Genomic DNA, 14,788 nt, shown 5'->3' with positions numbered 1-14,788 from the left:
TCAAAATCAGCGGGTTTAGCAGCCTTAAAAGTGGATAAATCCGCAGGCATGGATGAGATGTATCCCAGGCTGTTGAGGGAGGCAAGGGAACAGATTTCAGGGGCCCTGGCAGTAATTTTCAAACCCTCTCTGGCCACAGATGAGGTGCCAGAGAACTGGAGGACTGTAAACATTGTCCCATTATTAAAAAAGGGAGGAAGGGATAGACCAGGAAATTACAAGCCAGTCAGTCTAACCTCGGTGGTGGGGAAGTTACTAGAAAGAACTCTGAGGGACAGGATATATCTGCACTTGGAGAGACAAAGATTAATCAGATATAGTCAGCATGGATTTGTTAAGGGAAGGTCGTGTTTGACAAATTTGATCAAATTTTTTGAGGAGGTAACCAGGAGTGTTGATGAGGGTAATGCATTTGATATAGCCTACATGGACTTTAGCAAGGCTTTTGATAAGGCCTCTCATGGCAGACTGGTCAAGAAAGTGAGAGCCCACAAGGTCCAGGGCAAAGTGGCATGTTGGATCCAAAATTGGCTGAGAGGAAGCAGAGGGTGATGGTAGAGGGATGCTTCTGTGACTGGAAGTCTGTTTCCAGTGGGGTTCCACAGGGCTCGGTGCTGGGACCCTTGCTGTTTGTGGTGTACGTAAATGATTTGGACTTAAATGTAGGGGGTATGATCAAGAAGTTTGTGGATGACACAGAAATTGGTAGGGTGGTAAATAGTGAGGAGGATAGCTGTAAACTGCAGTATGATATCAATGGACTGGTCAGGTGGGCAGAGCAGTGGCAAATGGAATTCAACCTGGAAAAGTGTGAGATAATGCACTTGGGGAGGGCTAACAAGGCAAGGGATTACACAATGAATGGTAGGACCCTGGAAAGTGCTGAAGATCAGAGGGACCTCGGTGTGCATATCCACAGATCCCTGAAAGTAGCAGGGCAGGTAGATAAGGTGGTTAAGAAGGCATAAGGGATACTTGCCTTTAATAGCCGAAGCATAGAATACAAGAGCAGGGAGGTTATGCTGGAACTGTATAAAATGCTGGTTAGGCCACAACTGGAGTACTGTGTGCAGTTCTGGTCACCACATTATAGGAAGGATGTGATTGCACTGGAGAGGGTGCAGAGGAGATTTACCAGGATGCTGCCTGGGCTGGAGGGCCTGAGCTATGCGGAAAGATTGGATAGGCTGGGGTTGTTTTCCTTAGAGCAGCGAAGGTTGAGAGGGGACCTGCTAGAGATGTATAATATTATGAGGGACATAGATAGGGTGGATGGGAAAGCACTTTTTGCATTAGTAGAGGAGCCAATAACCAGGGGACATAGATATAAGGTAAGAGGCAGAAGGCAAAGAGGGGAGTTGAGGAGAAAATATTTCACCCTGAGGGTGGTGGGAGTCTGGAACTCACTGTCTGAAAGGGTGGTTGAGTCAGAAACTCTCGTAGCATTTAAAAAATATTTAGATATTCACTTGCGTTGCCATAGTTTCCAGGCCTATGGGCCAAGCGCTGGAAAATGTGATTAGTGTAGTCAGGTCTTTGTTGTCCAGCAGGGACATGATGCGCAGAGTAGCCTCCTTCTGTGCTGTAAACGTCTACGAGTCTATAAATTTAAAAACAAGTTGCTAGGCTCAAGGTGCAATCACATCTGTTGACATCTAACTTTAACAGCTCTGTTCCTTTAAATACAATACAAAGCTTGAAATACATTAGTAACACTGCATTTTGATTGCCAACTCCAGCTGAATAAGCATCTTATCCAAGCTTGGAATCCCACTGTATCAAACCATATCCAATTCACTGCCACTGTGTAGAATTCCAGATCCAATCATGGAAATTAAATTTAAGATTTTCACCAGAGTTGGGACTGATCTTAATTTCTACTTTTAGTGCTCAGAACATCATATAACAAATATAATAAATGATCTGTCAAGTTTTTGTGTTTTGAAAGTCCAAGCACTTCTGCAAAATGGTTTTGAGCTGTGGCTCTGTTATTGTTTAGATTGAGCTGCTCAATGCTTGATTACCTAGGCTATGAAACAAAGGTTTAACCGCAGTCTACACAAATCTGGTTTGGCAAATACTCATGCAAGCATAAAATGTCTTGGCAAGCAATGCTGCTGGCCGACCTCCCATACAAAACAGCCGGGAAGCGATGGAAAGCCAAGTGCCCCGGAGACCACCTGTCGATCTCAAAGTAAGCATAGTGGGGCAGGGACAGGGTTACTGAGATAGTTTTTGTGGTTTGGGAAGGGGGGAGGGACTGCAGCCAGACTGTCGTTCCTCTTTTGGGATCTGGAGAAGCACTGAGCTCATCATAGCCCCAAGAATAAAAATATTAAAAAGATGGATTATAGAGACTGCAACAAATAGCCTGCAGCACACTTAACTTGCTCTCCTGTCACCTGAACACCAGCAAAAGGTAAAGGAAGAAAAAAAAGAATTTTCATTTGCATAGAACCTTTCATGACATCAGGACATCCTAAAGCATCAGGGAAGAACTTTTGAAGTAGTCACTTGAAATGTAGGATACACGGCATCCAATATGTGTACAGCAACTGCAAACATTGGAGAGACATGCTTAATTGTAGGAGTTCCAAATTACTGAAAAGAGGATACGACAGGGGAAATGTTTTGAATGAAGCATGTTAAGAGCTGTTGTCTCAGTCAAAATCTTGATCGTTCAGCAAAGCTGGGCAAAGATAGCTGGTTCTGGAACTGGACCAAGTAGGCAGTGTAAAAGTAAGGGAACATTTGAGTAAAATTATCTGCGATATATTAGGTTCTCTGTAAAAATAGAAAAAAGAAGGAAGTCAAGGACATAGGGATTTGGCTAGAAAACAAAACTTACGAAAAGATAACACTGAATGAGAAAACAGCAAATAGAATTGGAAATCAGAAATATGCAGAGTTGGAAAGGATAGAGGTCAGATTTTTCTTAGTTTCACAAAAGGAAGCCTGTTGAAGGTTGAGAATCCATGGTCAAATAGAGAGGTTAGATCAAATCTTCAACTAAAGAAGTGAGCAATGCTTACAGGGCAGACAATAAAAGTGAAAGTTGGGACAAATGTGTATAAAGGAAGATTGTTACGGAGTACAGTATTCTGAAAGGTTATGATAGATGACTAGTGGTAGGTTCATTGGTCAGTAAGGCTGTAATGAAACAGCACAAATTTAAGATTGGTACAAAAAGAATTTAAGAGGAGTTGAGAAAAAAAATTCCCCAACACAGAAAGTTGTTGGAATGGAAGTCTGTGCCACAAGCAGTTCTTGAATCTCGTGGCAGGGCGGACAGTGATTCGTCCACCCCAACATTACCTCATGGGGGTCAAAGGTCCTGGCGCCATATTTAAGTGGCACACATACAGACTTTCACTCACTGCAGGCCAGGTGTTATTGTGAAGAGGCAAACCATGGCACCAAAGGAAACCAAACTGTCTGCTCAACTTCAGCGAGGCCTCCCTGGGGATTCTCTGCCGGGCCATACAGGAAAGTCGGGAAATCCTCTTTCCAAAGGATGGGAGCAGGAGCACCCGCTTGACCATGCCGGCCTGGGGGGGAGGTCACAAGGGAGGTCAGTGCCTGTGGCCACCATAAAAGGACCGCCCTGCAGTGCAAGAAAAGGATGAATGATCTGATCCACTCCACCAGGGCAAATGAACCTTCTCCTCACTCCAAACTGACACTCTCATAAGGACATCAGGCAATCTAAGGGTTGGAGCCACAGGGATATCACACATGACCACCAGATGGGACATCAGCACGACATGCCTGCCTGCCACTTTAAGGTTCCCATCTCATGTTAGATCCTGCACAAACGGTGTCTTCATCCTTTGCTGGGGATTCCTCAGCACACATAGCATACATGCCTCCTTCTGAACTGCTCTTTTATCCATAGTGCTCACAGTCAATCCATCTGTCTTTATCCAGGACAAGCTTGCCCCTAATTAGAGGGAGAGATCTAAGACCAGAGGGTGGACCCCAGAGTTGAGAGCACTATTCCCGTACGAGGAACAGGCAGCAGAGTTAGCTGGAGAGGATAGGGATTGGTCATCTGCGCAAGAACGAGATCAGCCTCCCAAACAAGCCATCGAGTATACATCGGCCACATGCGGACAATGACTGTGAGTGAGCTATAGTGTAGGAGCCTGTCCATTCAACCTTTAAATCTTTTCTCCATTGCAACCACCAGAAAGAAAAGGTGAGGTACGTCCTTCTCCAGATGACTCAGCTGCAGCCCCCAGGCCACCTCAGATTAGGAAACAGACCTCCCATCTGATGGAGACCCATCGCTGTGTCTACCTATACCCTCCGCCAGCGCAGATACACACACCTCAGTGGCATCTAACACTAGAATAGGCTTGGGTTCACAATCTAGATCACCTCACAGGTACTCATCTACAGCAGGCAGAGGCAGTGACAGCCAAGGTCTCTGACGCTAGGAGGACTGATGGAGACCAGAGTCCGAACCCAATGATGAACCTCTGCAATTCGCCGTAAGAGAAGTGTTGGAGATGTAGAATATCAGGCAGAGTTGTCAGAGGCTGTCAACAGACTGGACCGAAGGATGGAGATGTCCGTCCATGTACTGTCTGATGTCATGGTTCTGGCGTGTGAGAGCATTGAAGTCTACATGGGAAGGGTGGCGGCAACCTTGGAGACCCAGGTCCAGCAGAAAGCACAGTTTCTGCCAGATTTACACTCGGGCCTGCACTCCATCACTCTCACCATGGGTGCGTTCCAGCAGTGGCTAGGCAAGAGAGGGGCAGGGCACCTCAACCTCCCTCCAGGTGCCCCTTCTGAAGGAGTCAAGGAGGGGCCCACGGGCACCCAAAAGGTGGAGGAGCGTCAGTTAGACAATCCTGGGATGTTGCCTCTGTATTAATCATGCCTGAGAGCTGGCGTTTCGGAGATATGGGGCTGTCTGGATGTAGCTCTGTCTTCAGACGGTCAAGCGATAACCATTGATGGATCTTTTTCCTCTTACAGCTGCCTTGCTGAGCTGCTGTCACACTGGCTTGAGTGCATTGATGTGTGCAATGGGGCAGAATTTTTCCCTCGTCAGGTAGGCGTGCGCCCGACCTGACTGGAAGTAAACTAGTGCATGATGACGTTGGGCGAGCAGCCCGATGTCATTGCGCACTCGTACGATATCTCTGTCGGCGGGCACGTGCAGGAGTTGGCAGTGTGCCCGCCGGCAATTAAGGTTAAAATCTTCAGATCCCTGAGGCAGCTTTATGCTTTCAGAGAGCTTTCACTGAGTGCACCCGTGTGTATACGCTGAATTCTGCGCTCACTCTCCCCCCCCCCACCCCCACCCAGGCAGCGCTGAGCATTGCAGCATGCGATTCCCGCATTGCTCGCCCGACGAGGTAAAAATCCTGCCCATTGTGTTCCTGCCTCTTGAAGGCTGGCATGGTGACTAACTTTCTCGTGTCACGGCTGAAAGGACAGCACTATGTGTAGTTGCTTAAGGATGAGCACTAGTGGAGTGCTTATCTCATTTCACAATGGCCACATGGTCCCTAGGCTCCTGTGCCTCCCAAGGATGACTCCATTGTTAGTGTTGAAGTTGGCTTATGCTTCCTCCATTATCATTTTGAGATTGATGATATTTCATGAGATGGTGAAGATGACAATGAAGGTCTCATTGGCTCCCATGTATTGAAGTGTGAGAACTGCGCTCATGCCAACTCATCTTCACCTCATTCCTCTTGGATCTTGCAGCTATGAGGTTGTCAAGGGCACGGTTTCCATATCATGCCCATGCAATGGCATCCTCATGTGGCTTGTCTGAATCCCTGCCTTCTTCAAATTCATCCTCTTCAATGTCTTCCTCATCTGTGGAGTCGTGTAGCTCCTCCATGTCTCCCTTTGCAACGCTAGGTTGTGCATAGTGCAGTAAATAGCAATGATGTGGGAGACTCTCTGTGGTGAGTTTTGGAGATCCTGCCTGAATGGTCCAAACACCTGAAAGGCATCTTTAAGAAGGCAATAGTCTGCTCCATTAAGGACTTTATGGCTGAATGTGCAGCTTTGTATCTCTCCTCAGATGCACTCTGTGGGCAACAAAAAGGTGCCATTAGCCACGTCTTTAGGGGGAGGTACCCCTTATTACCGAGGAGCCAACCCTCTATGCACCAAAGGCCCTCAAAGATCTGTGGCACCTATGATTGACCCAGGATGTAAGAGTTGTGAGAGCCCCCTGGGTACCGAGCATAAACATGCTTGATCTGCGTTCTGTGATCACAGATTAGCTGGATGTTTAGAGAGTAAAATCCTTTCCTATTAATGAATCTGCTGCCAGGGAGCTCTCAAGGCCACATGTGTGCAGTCAATGGCGCCCTGCATTTGCAGATGGCCTGTGATCACAGCGAATCTCAAGTTCCGGTAGCCTGGCTTGCTTCATCCATCTGGAATTGCACATAATGGGAAACTTTTTGAAAAGGGCATCTGTCACCTCTCTTATGCATTTATGTGCTGCCAATTGTGAGATTCCGCAGAGGTCTCCAGTGGAGTCCTGGAAGGATTTGCTGGCAAAAAAAGTTGAGTGTGGCGGTGAACTTAAGAGTAACCAGCATTGGATGCCCTTCCAGCCTATGCGGCTTGAGATCCTTATGGAGAATGTGGCAAACATGAGCTACCACATACTAGACAAGCGAAGGCATCTGTGGCATTGTCTTTTGTTCATCTCCATGTATGCGCTGCGTCTTCAGTAGACCCTTGGTTGCACCAGACGTTTTTGTGGATTTGATCCCTCCTTGTCAACATCTGGGTCTTCCTGAACCCCACTGGCTCCTGATCCTCGGCGCCCTGGACTTTCCTGAGCTGTGCCAAACAGTAATGAGCCCTTCTTCTCCCCATTTGCATCAAAGCTATCAAGAAGATGGTTGCCTGCAGTCTACATTCTCAGCTCTTCCTTGCTTCTGTGAGCTGATACAATTGAGTAATCAATGTTAGTTCTCGTTGATTTGTCTTCCTGCAAACACAAGGCAGCTATGCATCCTCCAGCCCTTGACTTTCCCTTAGTCTGCATATCGCATACCAAGGCCACCCCTTGCAGAATAATATCATCCTGGAGGATGACAGGTGGTTGAACTTTCCCCTCAGATGTAAATGCGCATTCACAATGAGGGTATTCATTATGGTTAAAAGACCCAAGTCCTAGGAGGCAGTCAGTCTTGTGTCGGTTGTCCTCCAGTGGCCTGTACAACAACTATGGATAACCAGATCTTGCACTTCTGTCCTGACTGCAAGCATGGTGCCTTGAATGCCATGACCAATGCACTGGGAAGATGGAGGCTTGTAGAGCCTATGCTATCTCTGCGCAACAGATGTGGCCAATGATTCTTGCCGCCTGCTTTCATTCTGACATGCCTCTGTAAAGATCAGATGCCAACTAAGACTATTTGCAGTGCAGCACTTAAACTTAAAGGATTGTTGCATGAATGCGTGCCATTAGATAAGGAGCCAAGCTCTTTCATTCCGCATGAGACTCTGAAGTCCAGCACTCAGCTGAGCCATGCTCTCCATGGTTTGAGCAGGACAGTTATAGGGCACCCCTTCAATCTGCCCAAAATAGTTGTGTCGAACTCCTCCCACACTCCTTGAGAACCCTCCCATATCATTTCTTTCAAGCGCGTTTTTCCAACTGCATCATTGATGACTGAAGGCGAAAATGGTGCTGATTACATTCTGTAAGCAGATTCCAATCTCTTCCATTACCCACCAAGTTCCTCCCATCCTCCTCCATTGTCACAGCCCCCTAATTCCCATTCCTCATGTCACTATGTGGCCTCCCCCTGTTACCCTTGGCCCCATCATTGTTCACGTTGATAACCATGTCCTCCCCACTGAACCCTTTAATATTGATGTCCCCATGCCCTTTGTCGACCTGACCCCCACCACCTCCCTGGGCCACATGCACCCTGACTTTCCGGGACTCTCCCCCCATGAGACCATCCAATACCCCACCATGGCTTTTCAACTACCAACGTACAGAATGCAGATGCCTCCCCTGATCGTGACTGCGCCATCTGCCTCACAATACCATGCTTCTAACCCCAGGACCTTAGATGACTGAGTACGCCCTGTGCACCACGCTGTGCACTACCGTCACTGCCTAGAGAAGCCTTCCCCCGCCCAAGACCGGGACCAAAACTTGTGTGTCTTGCAGAGCCCTCGAGCATGGCCCAGGACAGTCTGTTCAAAATGTTCCCGACAGCGTGGCTTCAGCTCCAGACAGTCTCTGACTCCTCCTTGGACAGTCTTATAACTCATGCCCTAGGACACTCTTTCACTACTGCACCCTGTTCTACCACCTCCCCCTATTCCTGGGTCTGTCTTCCCCCTTCCCTCCCGTGTTCCTCCAACCCCTCCTAGTCCTGCCCCTTTCCTCCCATGTTCCTCCAACCACCCCCGCCCCCTGTTGATATTACCTCTCATGCCCAGCCTTGGTAAGGCTTGTGATACAAGCATCTGAAATCTTGCGGCAAGGCTCTTAAAGGCAGGTGAAAGAAGCATCTACATATCTTGAAGTCATTGATGAATTGAAGCTCGTCATGTGCATGCCACTTATGTATGGTCAGGTGACACTTAATTCTTGGGGCACTTAATTTGGAGGGGGAACGTAATTCCGGTGAGTTGGCTTTTAATGAGCATTCATGAGATACAAATAAATGCAAATGTAGTACCTGGAATAGATCAGCAGGAAACTCAACCCGCCTTTAACTTGTCATCAAAGTTGGGAGAAGAAAATTCCAAACCAATTTCCCACCAGTAGGAAACTGAGTTTTGACATCATGCCGAATTTTGTGCCCCAGCCCGGCACGATTCCCGCCATTGGCACGAGTGGAAAATTCCACCCATAGGGATCACAGCATCTATAATGCCTAAAATGTATTGGATTTCAGGGACAGTAAATGCATTAGTAATTTCTTCATTATCAGCGCTGAATGTCAGCTGTTATTGTTATTGGCTGTTTATTATGTTATTGCATTCAGCCAACCTGCGTGTGTATATGACAAGAAGGAGCAGTTATCAAAATCAAATTTACACCAGAGATATCTCCCTCACTTCACTAAATTAGAATGTCATGTGTTTGGAAGGGAAAACTTTGGAAAAAATAAGAAGGAAAATTGCAGAATAAGCTTTGCCATACCCTGTGTCAAATGTTGAAATTACTTGGATTAAATATTCGTCACATCTAGTGCATCTATCTTCTTTGCCTGTGAAGCCCTTGTTCTATATCTTTCAAAAATTCCATTTGTTGTTGTGTTTTCAGACAGTCTGGGCTCCACAACCCTGAATGTAGCACTCTCCTCATGCCAGGTGGATTTAGTGCAGACGCCTTGTATGAGTGGCAGCTGTGCAAGAAGCTCTCTTTCTGTGATGGCTGTGACTGATTTTGCCCGAGATGGAAATCGTGTCAGCAATATTAAGATTGAGCCTATTAAATCAAACAATCTTCTGTGGCGGGGTTACTCCCCAAAAGATATAAAGGTCAGTATCAAAGAAAACATTTTAGTAGCTTCCACAGATCGTTTTGTATTTCAGTCTCAACATGCCATGAACGTGGTCATCGGATATCAACGCATGAAATTGTAAATCATGTACTAAATTGAAATAAGTGCAAGTACTGCTATATTTCCCATTAAAACAACTGAAAAGCTTAATTTACTGATGATTCAGACAATTTGCAATCCCAGAGATATATTAAACCTTGGCCCTTTGGCCTTCCCATCACACGGAATCAGAGAATGTTACACACAGAAATAGATCATCAGGTTAATGCTGGTGTATTTCTCCACAAGAGCTGCCTGGCCCAATTCTATGATTTAGTTCATATACTTCAATTTCATTCTTGTAATGTACCCTATGTGTTTTTTATATTTCCCCTAGTTTTCATTTTTTTTATTTACTGCACTGTAAACACCATGGGGTGAAATCGCATAGCACTGAGGAGGCAGACGGCGTCCTGGGCCCCTACCTGGGTTGGACCATGTGGCATTCTTCAATGATATCAATGAAGAATGCCACGCTGCCTGCCCTGGGGAATCAATGTAGGCATAAACACCGGCACTTTGTAAACAGATTTCTATCCCTAAATGCTTTTACCAGTTTCTCATTGATTTAATTGTCCTATTCATCACAGGTACACCAGTCTTCGATAGATTCCTTTCCTCTTTACCACAATTACCATTGATTTTGGTCCTTTCTGTTTCTTGTTTAAATAGTCCCTATAACTGATCCATGGCTATATTGGTTGATTTTTCATTCCATTTAATATTGAAGTGGTCCATTTATTCTCTTGCCTTAATTTTGCTTTTTTCCAGCCCCGGTATTTTACTCCTTTCCTTTCCTGTTTTATTGAGCTTAATTACATTGCGGTCAATGTTCCCCAGGTGCTCTTCCTTGGTTTGCCGACTGACTTTGCTTCATTATCAAGAATCAAGACAGTGTTTTCTTCCATTTTGGAACCATAACATGTTCACTGTCCTTTTTCACTCCAAACATTTTCCTTATTGCAAACCGTATAACAGCAATTAAACCTCTGAATCCTTTCTTAATGAGTATGTAAATTTCTTGCTCTATTTCTTTTCCACTGTTTGGCAGTCTATATATTCCGGTAATGTGACTTTCTATTCTTTAACTCAATCCAAAGGGATTAAGTTTGGACCAATTCTTTGTCTAATATTTATGCTCTGGTGTTGCAATATTGTTTATAATTAATACTACTATTCCTACTGCCTTTCTTTGCTTGTGTCAATGCTGAAAATTTTATGCCTCAAAATATATAATTGCCAATTCTGACCCAGCTGCAACTACATTTCAGTTACTGCTATTTTATCAGGATTTTCTACTTTAAATCTTTGTCTCAATCTCCCAGTGTTGTGTCTGTGTTGTACTTTAACATACATATTTTAGTCTGGGTTCCTTTGGATTGGTGACTTTGGAACCTTTGATGTGACGAAGTAGAGGGAGCCTTAATCAGCATTGGCTTAGAGGTAGCATTCTTGCCTCTGAGACAAAGGGTTGAATTTTGAGTCCCACTCCAGAAACTTAAGCACTTTTTGGCAGATGTTGCAGTATAGCATTGAGGGAGTGAGTGCACTGTTGGAGGTGCTGTCCTTTGAATGAGGTGTTAAATTGACGCCCCATTTCCCTCTTGCGTCGTTATAAATGACCTTATAACATTAACCAAAGGGAAGCAGAGAAGTTCTCCCAGTACAAAAACAAAAATACCTGGAAAAACTCAGCAGGTCTGACAGCATCTGCGGAGAGGAACACAGTTAACGTGACTCTTCAACAGAACTAAGGAAAAAAAGAAAAGAGGTGAAATATAAGCTGGTTTAAGGCGGGGGGGGTGGGGTGGATACAAGTAGAGCTGGATAGAGGGCCAGTGATAGGTGGAGATAACCAAAAGATGTCATAGACAAAGGGACAAAGAGGTGTTGAAGCTGGTGATATTATCTAAGGAATATGATAATAAAGATACAGATAGCCCTAGTGGGGGTGGGGTGGGGGGAAGGGATTGAAGTAGGCTAAAAGGCAAAGATAAAACAATGGATGGAAATACATTTAAAAATATTGGAAATAGGTGGGAAAAGAAAAATCTATATAAATTATTGGAAAAAAGGGGGATCAGAAAGGAGGTGGGGATGGAGGAGAGAGTTCATGATCTAAAATTGTTGAACTCAATATTCAGTCCGGAAGGCTGTAAAGTGCCTAGTCGGAAGATGAGGTGCTGTTCCTCCAGTTTACATTGAGCTTCACTGGAACAATGCAGCAGGCCAAGGACGGACATGTGGGCATGAGAGCAGGGTGGAGTGTTGAAATGGCAAGCGACAGGGAGGTCTGGGTCATGCTTGCGGACAGACCGAAGGTGTTCTCCCAGTATCCTGACTAATATTTAACCCTCAACTAACAACACTAAAACGGATAAACTGGTCGTTTGCTGTTTGTGGGAGCTCAACGTGCACCAATTAGCAACCATGTTGCAACGTCACGATAGTGATAGCAATTCAAAAGTAATTCATTGGCTCTGAACCGCTATGTGATATCCTGAGGATGTGGCAAATGACACCCTCCCCTACCATGCACCACCATCGCACCCCCACACCTACAGCAGCATGACCCTGTGCAGTTTTAATTTCAAAGTCTCCTCTGCTTGCTCCCGGTCAGCAGCCAGTCTAAAATGGGCAGGAAATGGCAGGCAGGCAGCAGAATTTCAGGAGGCTGCCGGCCTGGACTGAATGAACAGTAGTCTGTACTCAGGTGAGTTGTGGGCTGGATCCTGCTTCTCCTGATCCTATAAAGAGCATGAAAACTATGTTAAAGCGATGGGCGGAATTTCACGACAACGGGATTTTACGTTACTGCCGAAGCCAATGGAGTTTAGAATTAGCCCCACTGCGACTGGATTTTACAGGCCCCTGCTGGGCAAACTTGGCAGCCTGCCCGCCATATGTAAATAAATAATTAAGGGACAATTGAGCTTATTTGCAAGCCAATTGACTCCAATATTACACTGCCCATGCCATAACACAGTTGGCGTGGGTAGGTAGGCAGGTGTGGACAGCCCATTCTTTCAAAAAAGCTGTTAAAAGGTTGGGAAGGAAGGCGGGGGAGGGTGGGGCTACCATCTTCAGTGATGGGGGTGGTGCCATTTGCGCATGCGGGGACCCACCCGAAGATAGTACCACCCCTTCCTTCCTTCCTCCCCACCTGTGCTGCAAAATGCATACTCCCACACCCCTTACCCCGCACCCCCCACCCCATCCACCTCCCTCAAGGTTCCTCATCCCTCCCTGCCCAAATATACTTGAATCTGGAATCCAGTCAGGCCTTCAACCTGGGCCTGCTTGCAGTCCCGGCGGTGCCCACTACCAAGCTCAGTTAGATTGGGCCAGCAGCTTCCGGGTGCCAGACCTCCCCCCCCCCGAGTCAGGGGCAGAAGTTCCACACTTCCCTTGTTGTTGCCGTCAGCAGCATGTTACTGCTGCGGGGCAGGCTAATTCTTTGTCGGCCGGTTTCCAACTGACTTTTTAGTTTCTGCCACCCCCCCCACCACCCCTATAAAACCCAGGCCCAGCTTCTTCACTCATTGCCTTCAGTTAACATTGTCGTTGGAGCTAGATCATGCCCTCAAACTCTGATCTGCATATTTAAAGAGGAGCCCCACCAGCTTCAGGCAGAGGAATAAACAAGTCACCCGGCCTGTCTGCCCAGTTTTCGCAAGGTGGGTAAGGGTTTAAATCACCTTTAGTCTTGGCTCTGTATAACTCCTGATGGCAGCAGGACTTTAAATGTACAGGAAAAAAAAAATCACTTTATATCAACTCTGGAGAAACAGTTGCAAAGCAAAGTGTGTGAAACGATATAGAAAAGCTCACATTAAAATATTGCAAACGTAATGAAGCTTGTTTAATTGTATATCATTCTTGCCAACTTAAATTGGGCAGGAAACCAGGCTGTGCATTTTGACAGATCTGCCATTGAAATCAATCAGTACCGCTTCAGTGAGTGCATTTTCAACTTTAATTCTAAACAGGCAGTTTAATTCCTCAGAGTGGATAATGCTCCTGTTTAAAATGGAAGCTTAAATATTTAAAGTGCTGCTGAACGGAATATGTTTCGTTGAATGTAACCAGCTGCTGTTACGTTTAACAGCACCAGCTCCGCTCAACTGGTGCATGAAACATTTTAAGCAGGAACATCTTGCATACTCATCTTCGGTTGTGTTAAACAGAGAGACATGTTTTGTGCAAGCTTTTTAGACAGTAAAGAAACAACAGAAGATATATACCTAAATGCTTCCTGGTGACTATTTTCCTGAGCAGCTGTGCAGTAGTTTACCTGTATGGGAGCAATATGCCAATAAAAGTAGAATCTGTATACTTAATTGCGTGAACTGCGTGAATTTAAAATAGGATATGCTTTGAAGCAGACTGCTTTCAACCAAAATTGTGTTGCTGGTGAAAGAACTGAAATTATGGAAAAGCCACCAGCTTGCACTAGATAAAGATTTATTTGCAGATCCCTTTGATGTTTTAAAGTGATATAGTTGGCAATTCAGTTATGCGTATCGTTAGTAAATTCAGATGAGTGGGAAATACAAAAGTTACTTAATATACTCTGTTCAGTAATTTCTCTTATCTATTTTTCTTTATACAGGTGATTGTTCAAGACATCCCAACGGGAAACTGTTATTCTTTCACTGATCCCCATATTATTACTTTTGATGGCAGGTCAGTTTTTAACATTTGTCATTTTTTGTGATGATTTCTGTGCTCATCAAGGTGTAGGATGCCATTGCTGGGAACGGGACTTTATTCTTCTTTTTAGTATCTGGTTCCAGTAACAGGTACTGCCAATTTAGCTGTTCTCTGCCGATGAAGGTTGGATACAAGGGGCTGGATTTTATGCAGAGGCAGTGGCCCCACCTACCAGCTGAAAGGTCAGGGATGAGCCCACCAGCCCCCAGTCCTGGAAGCTACCATCGGATTTAGTGGTCGTGAGGCAATTAGCTGCTTGAAGTCGTGGCTTCCTCCCCATGTGGGAGGATGTCCAGGCACCAAGAACTGAGGCCAACTGGGAGTGATGCCCGTTGCTGGGACTGCAGTCTGTCTCCGACCAAGAGCCATAGAGGAGCCGGTAGAAGGTAATTGGAGCAGCCTTGCCCGGGTCCAAAGAGGTAGGCCCCAGGAGGGCGGGGGAGTGGGGGGCGAGGTGTGCAATTGTACCAGGGGGAGGTTAAGCTGGGTGGGGCAGCCTTTTAAGCTGGAGGTGA

The 14,788-nt window shown here is 45.8% G+C and overlaps 1 protein-coding gene across 2 annotated transcripts in view; it reads left to right on the top strand.

The window, feature by feature from the left end:
* Window positions 1–14,788, top strand: part of LOC144686786 (von Willebrand factor D and EGF domain-containing protein) — a 309,526-nt gene that overhangs the window by 101,629 nt on the left and 193,109 nt on the right. For both annotated transcript variants that reach the window (XM_078552492.1, XM_078552491.1), the window contains exons 8-9: window positions 9,281–9,498; window positions 14,173–14,246. In XM_078552492.1, the coding sequence (XP_078408618.1) occupies window positions 9,281–9,498; window positions 14,173–14,246 (292 nt within the window). The remainder of the gene's footprint in view (window positions 1–9,280; window positions 9,499–14,172; window positions 14,247–14,788) is intronic.

The sequence above is a fragment of the Cetorhinus maximus genome, chromosome 11 (genome assembly GCF_964194155.1).
Source record: "Cetorhinus maximus chromosome 11, sCetMax3.hap1.1, whole genome shotgun sequence".
Taxonomy (NCBI): domain Eukaryota; kingdom Metazoa; phylum Chordata; class Chondrichthyes; order Lamniformes; family Cetorhinidae; genus Cetorhinus; species Cetorhinus maximus.
Note: the sequence above shows the minus strand (reverse complement) of the source record. Positions and strands in the feature narration are given on the sequence as shown.